Source organism: Tachypleus tridentatus, chromosome 3 (genome assembly GCF_004210375.1).
Source record: "Tachypleus tridentatus isolate NWPU-2018 chromosome 3, ASM421037v1, whole genome shotgun sequence".
Taxonomy (NCBI): domain Eukaryota; kingdom Metazoa; phylum Arthropoda; class Merostomata; order Xiphosura; family Limulidae; genus Tachypleus; species Tachypleus tridentatus.
The window spans coordinates 3785447-3800363 of NC_134827.1; the positions used below are offsets into that span (position 1 = coordinate 3785447).

At 31.9% G+C, this 14917-nt stretch overlaps 1 protein-coding gene across 15 annotated transcripts; it reads right to left on the reverse strand.

The window, feature by feature from the left end:
- Positions 1 to 4003: 4003 nt before the first annotated feature.
- LOC143246228 (pyridoxal phosphate phosphatase PHOSPHO2-like) lies at positions 4004 to 13722 on the reverse strand. 15 transcript variants are annotated; one of them, XR_013025863.1, is made up of 5 exons: positions 13595 to 13678; positions 8959 to 9057; positions 6175 to 6933; positions 5801 to 5859; positions 4004 to 5324 (listed from the first exon to the last, which is right to left on the reverse strand). XR_013025863.1 is itself a non-coding variant. In XM_076492571.1 (4 exons), the coding sequence occupies exons 1-3, from the start codon at positions 13609 to 13611 to the stop codon at positions 6222 to 6224; spliced, it is 828 nt and encodes a 275-aa protein (XP_076348686.1). In that variant the 5' UTR covers positions 13612 to 13678; the 3' UTR covers positions 4004 to 5320; positions 6175 to 6221. The 15 variants fall into 15 exon arrangements, 13 of the variants coding, with proteins under 13 accessions (XP_076348686.1, XP_076348685.1, XP_076348684.1 ...); XR_013025862.1 differs by having other exon boundaries at positions 5801 to 6933; XM_076492571.1 differs by lacking the exon at positions 5801 to 5859 and having other exon boundaries at positions 4004 to 5320.
- Positions 13723 to 14917: the final 1195 nt, after the last annotated feature.

Sequence of the window (14917 nt, forward strand, 5' to 3'; positions counted from 1 at the left end):
CCGACACAGTTTCGTTTGTTAATTGTTCGTACAGATAAGAATTACAATCTTTTACCATGTACTAACTCTTTACCTTTACTATACATATCACTAATCTTGAAGTTCACTGCTCTAAACGAATCTTTTTATAACTTTGCTATCTTTTTAGTGTTTCTTTTTTTAACCATAGCTATATATACACTTCGTATCCAACTTTTACTTCACAAGCTTATTCCTTTTTATTTCTTTACTTTTTGTCTCTATGCTCATTTGTTACTTAAAATGCAATTTGCATTCTCTGCATCATTTCTGCTTTGTAGTTTTTCTAGTACATATTTAATTCTTGGGGGCAAGTATTTTTTTACTTCTTTCCCATGTAATAAAAAAATACTCTCTTGTGTAGACTTGTTCTCAGCACTTTTGTAAGCTAATAATAATAAAAGAATTTGTTCATCCTAAGTTTTGTGATCTTGTTCATAATACTGAGAAATCGTATCCAATAAAGTTTTGTTAAATTTCTCTATTAACCCAATAGCAGCTAAGTAGTAAAGAGTATTTTCATTTTTCTGTATTCCTAATAATTCGCAAATTTCTGTCATTAGTTTAGAAGTGAAGTATTCACGTATTCTGTACAACAATATACATGATCATTAGGATTACTACTGAATCATAGTGTTGATGGCACGGCGTTTATTAACTTCCACTAACCAATTTGTATTTTTACCAGGGGCGTAGATCCTGGTGGAGATGGGTGGGATACATCCCCCCTTCATTTTAGGTGAGAGGTATGCAGGGGCGTAGATTTTTTACACCCGATGGGGGGATGATTTTTGCAACCACTTATGTGGACTGTTCAATTTGCAAATTGGTAATCTCTGATTACGTGAACCTGAGAGCTGTAAACATGCAGTCATAGAGTAATCTTGTTGCCACGATACTTGCACGTATACTTAGGCCGACTGACTGATACTTACGAACTATCGCTTAGATCGAAAAGCTTAGATGCACGCTTATATTAAAAACGTACATTTCGGCTACTGAAAATGCCTACATCTAAGCCTAATTATTAATTCGATTGGTAAGAACACGAGAATCACAAGAACAAACACACAATTTGTAAACCTGTGATGCAATAAAACAATTCAACAGACCAAACTGTAGGGGGGAATGATTGTATGCACCATTCCCCAGGATCTACGCCCCTGGAGGTATGGTGCATACAATCACCCCCCCCCTACAGACAGCCACAATGGTCCAGTTAAATACACCGCCCACTGTGTCCAACACGCTTGTTGTGCTGCCTATCTGCAATTACATGTGCTAATGATCACTACAGTGACATTGTTGATTCTTTGTCTAAATTAGCAAATGAAAAATCAGATGTAGCAGTGAAAGCACGAGGTCTGCTGGACAGATTTGACAAAGGAAAGACAGGTCTAGGATTGTTGATGGCTCAACATCCATTAGCTACATTAGAGGAACTAAACCGTGCATTCCAAGCAAAATCAGCGACAGTATCTGGCATGATTGAAGCATCTGCGATGACAGTTGAGCAACTGCAGGTATTGCAAACAGAGGAAAATTACAACAAGATATTTGATGAAGCTGAGAAAAAGGTAACTTCCCTAGATCTGGTGCCTATTGAACTACCAGGCAATCGCAGACCCCCCAGAAGGATCACAGGTGATGGCTCAGCACACCATTCTGCAACAGCTAGAGATTACTACAGAAGCCAATATTTTGAATTCGTGGGCACAGTCATATAACATCTGACCACTAGATTTAATGCAGACAACAATGACTTGAGGCAATATCTGGCACTTGAGAATATAATCACATCTGGCAAGATTGACAACTCGGTTATAAACTTCTATTCAGAAATTTCTGTACAACGGCTCGAGTTTCAGTTGCCCATGTTCAAAGGAACAACAAAAGCAGTATCTCTGAAAGATGCGAAGGATGCTTACTGTAAAATGCATGAAACAAGCCAGCAGATGTTTAGTGAAGTGTTTCTTCTCATGAAAATTTTGCTTGTATGTCCAGTATCCAGCTGCGAATGTGAATGCAGCTGTTCTGCATAAATACGGTAAAAGACGTGGTTAAGGTCAACTACGTCTCAGTGCCGCCTCAACCATGTGGCAGTTTGTCACACTCACAAAGATGAAGTCTACAAGATAAATATAGAAGAGCTTATGAAAGAATTCATAAACAGATCATCGCAAAGGAGGTCTACGTTTGGGAACATGTAGACTAGAGGACTAAATGAATTTTACTTCAATGAAAAGTATGAATAATTGTGTGCTACATTGTATTGATGTGTAATTTTTAAGAGTTCGCAAAGACATTTTAATTAATTTTATCAAACAACATGAACAGTTTTTCAGTAGATATAAACTTATCAAGGGTAATTTACTAATTTTATTCATATTTGAAAACGTAATTCATGCAATGAAAGCTATTAGTAACCTTGTCAACTATAATGACCATCTTTTATACTGTGCAGTGTGCAGGAATAAATTCATGTGACAGTTAACTTGTGACACATTTGTCTTTATTCTATTAACATTTTGAAAACTGTTCACAACACCTCACTTATACAAACCTTCATGGAAACCTTGAAGTGTGTGTGATTTCTTATAGCAAAGCAACATCAGGCTATCTGCTGAGCCCACCAAGGGGAATCGAACCCCTGATTTTAGCGTTGTAAATCCGTAGACTTACTGCTGTACTAGCGTGAGGCAAACCTCGAAGTATCGTGGCATCAATATTACTCTGTGACTGCATGTTTACAGTTTTCAGGTTCACGTAATCAGAGATTACCAACTTGCAAATTGAACAGTCCACATGAGTTGTTGCAAAAATCATCCCCCCCCTATTGGATGTAAAATATTTATGCCCCTGGTTTTTACAATACTTTCACATTCTCTAAATGTTGTTGAAATTCCTTAATTGTTCATTTTGCACTTCTTTTAAAGTTTATAATTAGGTTTTGAGTCTAATTCCTAAAATGATCTTTTTATTTATCTTGTAGACAATTGTCGATTGGTTTCTTCAAATACAAGAATTACCACAGTATTTTCATGTAATGAAATACAAGGATTTTCAAGAGTGGCCCCCTAATGGCACAGAAGTATGTCTGTGAACTTACAACACTAGAAACCATGATATTATACTAGTAAGTAGCAAAGCACAGATAGTCCATTGTATAGCTTTGTGCTTAATTACCAGCAAATAAACCTTAAATGTCCTAACCAACGTATTTTTACAATACAATTACATTATTACAAATACATTATTTACAAATATGAGTAAGAACTCAGTGAAGTTAAAAAGTATTTAATGAATTTATCACTTCAGTTTCAGAAAAGTTGTTCATAACTGAATGTGAGAAGTGAGCTTTATCATATCTATTCAGTTCCTTGAATAATTACCAAGTAAATTTACTTGTAAGATAGGCATATTTACTAGTAGTCTCAAATTTTATGTTGAAATGCTGTTTGTGCCCTTAAGACTACGACTACAAATAGCATATAACAAATGTAAAGATTGGTTTGCTATGAATTCTGCACAAAACTACTCAAGGGCTATCTGAGCTAACCATCCTTAATTTATCAGTGATAGACTAGAAGAGAAGGTAGCTAGCTAGTCATCACCACCAACTATTTTTACCAATAAATAATGGGATTGATCATCATGTTATATAATGTCCCCTCTGCTGAAAGGGCAAGCAGGATTGGTGATGGTCTTACAAACCTATAAATTATGAGTCAAACAAACTAAAGCACCCTAACGACCAAGCCATGCAAATATAAGGAAAAATAAATTTGTTGGAATTGCATGGACTGGATTTCAAATGTTTATACATCATTTAAATTGAAATGATGGAAAATAAATTTTAAATTCTGTTAATCTAACTTTTACTTGAGAATACATAATTACATTTGTTTTCAAGCACTAGACTTGTCTTAAGATGACAGTATTCCACCAATGTGCATTGTAATCAAGTTTACAATAAAGTACGAGATTTTTGTAATTTGTATTAGTTTATATATAAGCAACAGACAAAATAACAAGAAACAAGCTTTACATAAGATTACAAGTGTTTCATTCTTTCAACTTTTGAAACCAATCTCAAAATATACCCCTTAAATACTATTTTCTGTAACAACTCCTACTACACATTAACTGTTTTATACAAGAAAGTAAATAAAACTTACGGTACACACAATTGACTTACTACAAAATTTTGCATTTAAAGTCTTTCTCTCAGTGTGCATACACATACACATGAACATGTGTACTTAACAGTCACCAATGGTGACTGCTTTTGCATATCCCTGATATTTTATCCAGAAAACAAGTGAGTAGTTTTAAATAAAAAAATTATTGGGTTGAGAAATAATTCGTGAGAGTTTTTTCAAGTTAAAAAATATATTCATAAATGAAACGCTTTCGCAAAATATTTCATGTCATTTGGAAGATACTTTTTTGCTCTAATAGATGGTGTGTTTGATTTTCATATGTCTTTAATTTTTGCTTTCATTTTCAGCTCATTAAATGGAATGTCAAGTGGACAAAATCGAGCATTTTTGACACCATCTGCTTTTCGCATTTAATTTCTTGCAATTTCGTTTAAAACAATGCATACTATATACCTAGGTATTACATGAAATAAAGTATCATAATAAATGTTTTGGGTGTAATGTGTTCATGCATTGAAGTATTGTATAATCTTGCATGTAATGCTTGAATGAAATTATTTAAAAACGCTCACGAATTATTCCTCAACCTAATATTTAAAAAATGTTATCAAAAATATTTTATTCCTGTGGAAGATAAAGAGAACAGATATCCTAATCATAAAGAAAAGAGTAATGAAATGAGCATTATAGTACATTTAAGATAATTAGAAAACTTTGTTATTTGTACAGTTATCAAGTTCAAAAAAGTAGATAATATATATACTCAATACTACAAAGCAGTTCTAAGTTTATTTCTGTAAAACACTGTCTTTTATTTAAATTTCTTTCGGTCTTTTGTCTTAATGCAGTTTGAATACTACACCATAATCAACATACATTTGGTAAAAGTACAGCTTAGAAAAAATTTATGTCGTAAACAATTTTATATTCCTCTGATCAATATGGACTTTTTACAAAGGTGCACTTTGACATCAAAAATAAAAATACCTTTTAAAGAATAAGTGAAAACAGATCACAATGCTACAGTGAATTCATTTATTAATAAAGACAAATCACTCATTTAGTATTCTTCACCTCTGTTGTATTTTCTACCTAAACTGTCATTAATCAACCACGGGAATTAAGATTTGAAGACATGCCTAGCTGAAAAAAAAGAAAACCAAGAAAATTATTTTTCTTTGGAGTAGGTTTAAGATAACTTATATAGCTAATAAAAAAATGCCTAAGTTTTTTAACAAACTATTTGTCTATAGTTTTTAGATGCTTTGTAATTAACATAGATTATTTAGCTGTTTCAGAGCTGTTGAAGTATCATTTTGTAAAAAGAAGAAAAAATCCCAAATTTTCATGCTGGAAATCTATAACCCTAAGTATTAAGAAACCTTACCTGCAGGTTATCATCATTTCTATTTTACTTCTTCACCTAAAAGTAAGAATCCCTTTCATGATTTTCTAATGTTAGCATTAACTGTTGATTGGAATAGTAACATGAAAAATCCTTTATTAGTCAAGCATCAGAATGTGTTTCTTACAATATTTTGGATGTACATAATTTACCTACTTATACAAATCAATTTTATTACTCATACATTGACAGTATATATACATTTTCTACATACTGCTGTTGCTTTCAAGATTCTGCACTTTTACATTCAGACAACTCCATACATAAAACTCTCTGAAAAAAGAAATTAATAAATTTTTAACTTGTATAATTATCCAAGTTAAAATATAATTATCAGATTGCAAAATAAATAATCAATGCATACCTTCCATTTTATAGTGCATTAATAGCTTTGTGAATCTAACATGTATTCAAAGCTTTAATATCACCAATACACTTAAAAATATTTTGCGAGAATTACTCAGTCAATATTCAAAATGTTCAAAAAGTTGTATCTATTTCATACATGAATACGCTTTTTTATTGTTGATGTAAAAATATAGTTTTTCTTTAACAAACATACTCATAACTTCAATAACTTGCACTTACATTTGGTTTAATAAACAAACAACCTGAGTCAAATCTTTGGTTTTCTTTTAGAATAATACATCTTTGATATCAAACCCCGATGCCCATGGGTAAATCTTGGCTTTAATCATTTCTGGATTTCTGGATAATTTTCTGCAGAGAGAGAACCCAATCCTTGGGAAAATCAAATCATTCACAGAAAGTTGAAGACAAGGGCAAAAGTCATGGTTTCCATCTCCTATAAATGCTGTCCTACAAAACTGGATACCTTCACTTGATCTTTTTTTTATGTACAACTGTAAAATTTCACCCTTACAAAGGTTTTTTGAACTAAGAGTGCACCTATCTTGAACGTGGAATTCCTTAACATGTAATCTCCCAGACTGGTCAAAATAGGCTGGATTTGTAAAGACTTCTGATACTGTATGTGCAACCTGCCCAACTTTCAAAATGTGATCTATAAACATTGAATTAGAGTCTGATATTATGATGATTTCAAACCTGTTGGAGCTTGACAACAACAACAATAGTTCCCTCATACCTGGGGTAAAACTAATTTCAGATAAACAATCCAATACATTTTGTGGTTGAACCTCGTTCTGGTAAAGGAAAAGAAAAACTTGTTGCATGTATTTTGTCCAACCATCAGGCTTGTGCAGAGCTTCTATTTCTTCAGGTATCATGCCACCAGGGGCTAGTTTAGCAATATACGTGTCACTGTTTGCATCTATGATTGTGTGGTCAAAGTCAAGTGCAACTAACTCTTTTCCTTCCATGCTACTTGAGGGGGGGAATTCATTACATACATGAAAAAAACAAAACAAACCCAAATCATTAAATTTTATGAAAAAAAGAGTCTTTTTTAAATTTCTTAGTAACAAAATAAACTGAGAGTATAAGATCAAATCTGATAATATACTAGACTGTTCTGGAAATTAATAATAAATAGCAGTAACAAAGAAACACATCTAAAGTTTTTAATTTAGTCTTCAAGCATTATACAATGTGTTGGCCTAACAAAGCCCATGAAACTAGAGACATTTTGCTTCTGAAGTACCTCTATTCGACATTCAAACATGTTCAAATTATTTGTAGTTTTAAGTTTTTATTATATGTTACATGTAATGTCATCTTAATAGGATAAATTTACAGATGTACTTGTACCACAAAAAAATAACTGAAAAATATTTGTTTTTAAACTTAGGGTTTAGAAAGTAAATGATCAATGTGGAAGAATAAATAAGAAAAGTATCAGATTTGGTGTTTGGATACTGAGTAAATGAAATACATAATAAGAAAAAATGTTAAAACATCATGTTATATCCATACAACCCTAAACTCACTTTACAAAAGTTACAAAATGAACACTGATTATGGTTTTCAATTATGTAATACTAAAGCCTTGAGCTACTACTAGTTTTTATACACTCATGCTTCTTATGGATTGCTGAATTTACCATAAGTTAGCATAATCATATATTATTCTTATATACAAATAAGTTTTTCTTTGATAAATTATTACATTTACAAATATGCCTTTCACATAGTAATCCACGAAATAGCACATTTAATGTATAACACATTATAAATACCATATACTGATAAATAATTTCCAATGAATACCTGTTAGTTTCAATAGTCTAGCTGTCATAATATAATTAAATAACAATGCTACAGACAAGAAACCTCTGAGAACAAACATGACTTTGAATCCACTTTTTACTTCTTAAGAAAGCACCTACTTTCATCTTAAAATCTTGCAAGGTGCCAACCTCCACTACTGTAGATGGCAACTCATTCCATAAACTAATCAATCTGTTAGAAAAATAGTTTCATCTTGAGACTACACTTGTCGTTTCCAAATATTAAACACAAGACCTCTTGTTTTCAGAGGCCCTTATCCTAACAATCCCCCACATAATCTTGCAAACTTTACTAAGATCCTTTCTTTCTTCACAAGAAAATAAAAAATCTTAATCTATTTGTATAAGAGAACCCTTCCATCTCCTGAATAATTTTGGTAGGCCTACTCCGAACCCTCTCTAATAAGCCAGTATCCTTTCTTAAATAAGAAATATTAAAACTGTACAAAATATTTCAAGTGAGGACTAACTAGTGGTTTCTGTAAAATGTATTTCTTGCAACCTATAATATGTTAATAACAATTCTGTGAACTTTACTTCTAGCTACAAAACACTCTCTTGATAGTTTTAGTGACTATCACAATTCCAAAATCCATTTCTTAAGTCACATTCTTGAGATGTTTCCTATCTATATGTTTATATGAATGACCTATGAAAACCTAAATGCACTATTTTGAATTTACTATAATGCCTATTTGCCAAATATCTATCCAACTTATCAGTCATTCTGTGGTACCTCGACATAATACTTAGTACAACTAGAAATATTCAACAGTTTATTGTAATCTATAAACTTCATTAATTATTCCACTGTGAAAATAAATAAGAGAAAGCAAAGGTTCAACCACATCTCTAAAAAGGTCCAGTTCGACTGGGCTCCACTAACAGCAACTTTTTTGATCTCTCACCCAGCAATCCCAAAAGTGCAATTCAATTAACTAATCATTTCTTAACTTCACCAATGTAATTTTTTAAACTAATCTTCTGTGTGGTACATTATCAAAGGTTTTGGAAAAGTGCACCAAGCCCACATCCTCTTCATCATTCAGAAAAAAAAAAAACTTTAAAAATTAACAAATCAGTAAAACAAATATTCCATCTCAACTGTCTCATCTTCAAAACTAAAGCTATTAAGTAAATTATTTTAAGAAAAATCTCATACCCAGCCCATATCATTCCTGAACTTATCAAACTTTCTCTTAAACTTGCATTTACTGCCTCCACAACATCTGAAGAAAACCCATTCCAAAGGCCAAATGCCCTGTGAGAGAAATAAGACTGTCTTAGCTGAAGCTGACACCTTCCTTGCCAAAATGTATACTTATGTAGCCTGGCCCTACTATTCTTACTGTTAAGAACAAAAAACAGTTATGTATCAACATTACACAATCTTAAACATTTCAATTTTGTGAAAGAAAATTCCAGAGAACCTCTTTTCATATGACAACCCTTCCATTCCAAGCACCTTTCTAGTACCCTCCTGTGAAATCTTTCCAACAATCCAATGTCTTTCCAGAGGAAAGGAGCTCAAAAATGAATACAATACCCTAAATGTGGCCTAAACAATGATCAATAACCTGCTTAGATTTGTGTCCAATATTTCTATAAATATATTCTAAAATCCTATTTGCCATACCACTAGTAACAGTACACTGCTTGGGTGGTTTAAGAAACTAATCATCCATTACACTTTCTTTTGTGAGGCCATTAGTTATTCTCATTCAGGTTATAATAACCCACATGCACTATATTGCATTTATTATAATTAAAATCCATCTACCATTTACTTGCACAAATCACTAAATGATTTATATCCTTTTGTAATTCAGCAGCATCCTATTCACAGTTAGCAACACCAAAGACTTTAATATCTTAAGCAAATACAAGTAATTTACTGACCATTTCTTTATCTACGTCATTAATATAAATAAGAAAGAACAAAGATCCTAAGACTGAACCCTGAGGAACTTCACTTAAAAAAGTACTCCAGTGTGACTGAACTCCATTTAAAACAACCTTCAGTTTTCTTCTCTCCAGCCACTCTTCTATCCAATTAGCCAACTTATCTTCCACACCTTTAAATAAATTTTTCACAAGGCTTATGTGTAGCACCTTTCCAAATGGTTTCTGTAGTTACAATGCATACCACACCTACACCATTAACAGACCACATTTAAGTAATTAATAATGATCACAATCAGTTATCTGCTTAGAGAAAAATCAGAAATCGACCCAGTAATGTGTACAGCTAATGAAATTTAATTATCTCAATTTTAAATATTATAACTCATTGTTTTATTAGTTCTGTTGCTTCACAAAGTTTATTTAAACAAAACACTACCAAAGTGGTTTTCAAACAGTGTTATAGCAAGCTGCTAGAGGTGTTTTTAAAGTTTCACTAAATGATGAATAATTAAGAACCTAAAATCAAACTATAAAAAAATATTGACCATTTCTTCCCTCCATATCACTGATATAAATAAAAAAACAAAGGTCCCAAGATCACCACTTGTGACATTAACCCAGTTTGGCTCAACTACATTTGTAATAACCTTCTACTTTCTCCTGTCCTACCACTCCTCCTTCCAATTTTCTAACTGATCCCCCACACCAATGGAGAAAATATTTTACAAGCCTTTAATATGGTTCCTTGTCAAATGTTTTCTAAAAATCTAGATATACCAAATCCACACTGTTACTCTCATCTACACAAGAAACAACCTTTTGAAACAATATCAAAATATTTGTGAAACAAGACTTCCTCTTAGTGAAACAAACCATGTTTACAATCTAATAAAATTCAAAATTTTGTCAAATGACTTTGCAAAAAATTTATCAGACTTTCCAAAACTCTTCCCACAACTGATCCAAGACTGATAGTTTTATAATTACTGGGACATTTTTTATTATCTCTCTTGAAAAGGTAAACATCATTAGCTAACTTCTAATAATCTTTTGGCACCTGCTCACTATTCAAGAAAAAATTGTAGCAAGTGGCTCACATATACAGTCATTAACCTCTTCCAAAACCCAGGAGTCTTGTCATTCTTTAAACTTCCTACATTTTTTGTAACAAGCTCAGAATTAATCCTGATATTTTGTCAATCATGTTTCCTTCTATAAACTATTCAAGATCTGGAATACTGCTTAAACCTTCATTAGTAAAAACTAAGGAAAATTTTGTAACCCAACCATCTCATACTTGTCAGATACAAGCCTTCCTTTATAATCCATCAAAGGGTCCTACTCCATCCTAACATTTAGTTTAACCTTTAATGTTAATTTTTATATTTTCAGCCAACCATTTCAAACATCCTTTTTAATGTCCTAATTTCCTGTTTCACAAACTTTCTTGATTGTCTTAGTCTTCCATCATACCAGTCAATTTAAATTTATGATGCTTTTCTTTATCTATTTTACCAGTTTGGAGCCAAGCTGTTTTTGTTCTTGCACCTACCCATGTCTTTCTATAAGAAATATGTTTTTTTGAATATTTAAAAAAATTTTAAAAATTATATATTAAAAAATATTCTGCATTTAATCAGTCTCTCTAGGTAATTCAGCTGCCCAATTCACAACAGATAATTCTTGTTGCATCCTTTTAAATTTTTTTTTAATTTGTATAGAAAATATCATTATTTCTGATCTCCATATGCAGTACAATATCAACTATAATACAGCAATGACAACTTTCACCTAGATGTTCCCCAATTTCCACTTTCTTAATCTTTTCTATATTTGAAGTTAACAATAATTTTAAAATATTATTTCTAGAAGCTTCTTGATCAATTAGTGAAGAAAAGTATCTTGTAGTTTCCAAAAACCTTTCTCCCTCATAGTTTGACCCTAGCATTTCCCAATCTGTATGCCTGAAATTAAATCATCCATAATTATGACTCATTAACAGTTGAAATATTAATTTCATTGCAAAGATTCTCAATAATTTCAATAGTATTATTTGGTGGTCTGTAACAAATTCTCACCAAAATTCTTTCCCTTTATTTCTACTAATAGAAACCCAAAAGTATTCAGTCTCTTTACTATTACATTTAATATGGACTTCAACATGTGAAAGACGATACTCTTTATTTCTGTATCCATACTGAATAAATTATAATCCTGTATTCCACAGAAATTTTGTCATCAAAATCACATCTACATTTAACCATGTTTCAGTTATTCTCATTATACCAAGATCCTTCATTCCTATCAGTACCCTAAACTATTATATTTGTTATACTTCTTGCATTACAATAATAACAATTAAGCCTATCCTTAGAACTACTTATATGCTCATTTCCTATGCTAAGGTTTTCTCTACATGTTACTGTTTGTGCATTTAATTTATTTTGAGCATCACTGTCTATTCCTGGTTTAAAACTTTCCTTACAGCTGAAGTAAATAAACCAGCTCCTATCCTGTTTAAATGTGAACTATCAATTCCAAAAAAACTCTTCTTCCATTGAACTGTTTCCCTTACAGCTTAGTTAACAGCCATTGCAAAAATATCTTGATTCTACCCTATCTAAATGTAAACCATCCACTCCATTTACTAACAATAGAAGATTTTGCATTATATACCTGAAATACATAATAATGAACTACACTAGAAGGAACTGTATCAAAGAACTGATGTACAACATCCCATAGTCCACATCTTAATTTGTATTTTGTTTTTGTTAAACTATTACCAGTACTACATGTATGAATAATAAAAAATATTTTGAAAATAATAACAATGAGATAGGGACAGCAATTCCCAAAAGTACTAAAACAAGGTAGAGATGAATACACAAAATTGTACAAAACTTCCTATATAAATAACCAAATCTTTCCAAGAAACACTTTTATGTACAATTAAATGTAGAATTCCTTTCATTTGCATGAATCCAGGTTTAAATAGAATAACTTAAAGATAATAATGTTGTAAAGTCTTACTTGATGGCTAATTCCCATAAACGTTTAACACTGACTTAGTGACTATTTGTGTAGAGATTTTTGTACAGTTTTTGTATTCATCCTTACCTTGTCTATGTACTTTTGTAGCTTTGCTAACCCTACAACATCTTGATTTTTTATTATTTTTTTAAATGTCAGTGAATATCTTATAATGAATGGCAGTCACTATGAAGACTGCAGTTTTAGCCTAGCATGATCAACTGTCAACATATTGAAGTTAATGTTCAAATGCAAATTTTTGCGTAACTTATCACAACCTCAAGCACTGGTGAGCAAGTTCTTCTGATACCACAATCAGAATAATCAGCAGAACATTTGGTTCTACTTTACTCAATGGTTCTTTAACGGTGTTTTTCGTTAACGATTTTAATAGCTTTTGATGTTCTCGAAAATATGAGTTCGAAGTTTTTAAAAGTCTCTTAAACTGTTATAACAGAGGTTTGGCTATTTCTTCCCTACTCACCCTTATATTATCACTGAACGGTGCCGAGTTTGTTGTTTACACAGGCCTAAAACTAATAGTAATAGTTTTACCCGAATTTAGACACAGTCAAAACAAAAGACAGTCCAGCTCTAGCTATGGTACTACACTGACTTTTAGTAAATATTAATGGGATATATGCAATTATTAATTAGTAAAAATTGTTGACAAAAAGTGATGTTGAACAGTGAAGCACGGGCTCTTGTCGCAATTGAAAATAATATTGCTTCATCAGCCTAATTTAGGCCCTTTGCTAATGTTATTATATATTTTTAACGTTAATACAGGCAAGAAGTAAAATTCAATTATGTCTATAAAACATATATATCATAGAAAAATGTTTAAAACAATTACTTACCTAACAACGTAAGTCATTAATTACCAGCTGACAATTAATAACAGACAAAAGTGGTGGCGCTTGATGTTATTATGGAAAAAGTTTAACATGTTTTTGTTTTGTTTTTTATTTAATATCCAAGCTTTTTGTATTTTAATTATACCATTAATAAGGCAGTAAGTAATCGAGATATGCTAAAAATATAAATTAACTTATCTCACATGCCATGATTTTAACAAAAAAAAACGTTAAATTTATCTCAGACTCTTTAAACAAAAACTGAAATGAAAATGACTAAACCTTTTAGTAATAGCTAGCTGAATCCGAAGAAGCGTGAATTCTTTTATCAGTAGTTGAGTTTCTTGGGGCACATAATGTTCAGACAGATAGAGTTTATAAAAAGTCCATTAATCAAAGAATGAATGTGTTCGGAATTGGCGTTTCTAATGGCACAGCGGTATGTCTGCGGACTTACAGTGCTGGAATCCGGGTTTCGATACCCCTGTTGGGCAGAGCACAGACAGCCTATTGTGTTGCTTTGTGCTTGACTTCAAACAAACAAACAAAACTCAGAATTGGTCAAAAGAGATGAACTTGTGATTTCTTAGACAATATATGGTTTTAATGTTTTGTACAGTCATTCTCTGATATAAACCATCACCTATACAAATTACTTGAAAAAACAAAACAAATAAGGTTTGTTGTTTTTGTTGCTGTTTTATTGTGAACAAGCTTTAAACAAAATGACGAAAGAATTAATCGCCACTTCTGTATTACCATACCACCTTAGTAGAGTCACGTATTTTAAATACAGATAGCGTAATTTTGCACTGGGAACTTTCTACTCACTATAACATGCAAAAGAACACTTGACTGCCCACTATCAAGAAGTAATGAATGCCGCAGAAAGGAGATATTGTGCTACTCGAGATGTATTGTTCGAGCAAATGTTTACACTTTGGACAGATCTTGCGTGTAATAGTAAAGTGGTTGGTGAATCTTCACAACCAAGAAGGCCAATTAGCAAGATGGTTCCAAAAATTCTAGAAGTACAATCTTAACATCGTGCATTGCTATGGGTGGGACTATGAAAATTCCCATATATTACCCTAATGATTGTGTGTTAGTGAATAACGTAAGTGAGAGAAGTACAAAATAGAAAAGATACCAACCTTGGGTACACCAGAATGTTATCTAAGATGTGACATAAATAAGTGATAATGAAGAACTACTGTGGTCCAACACTCAAATGAAAGATGCTCAGGCAGATATACAAGTTTGAAATCAAATATTCAGTGCTCAGTAATACTGCAGAAAGACTCTCAAGGCAAACAGTTGCTCCAT

Excerpts from the sequence above, each read along its gene's own strand:
- LOC143246228 (XM_076492571.1), bottom strand. Across the intron at positions 6,934-8,958 it reads TCAGGAATGATATGGGCTGG|TAGCATGGAAGGAAAAGAGT; the intron begins GTATGAGATTTT and ends CCCCCCCTCAAG.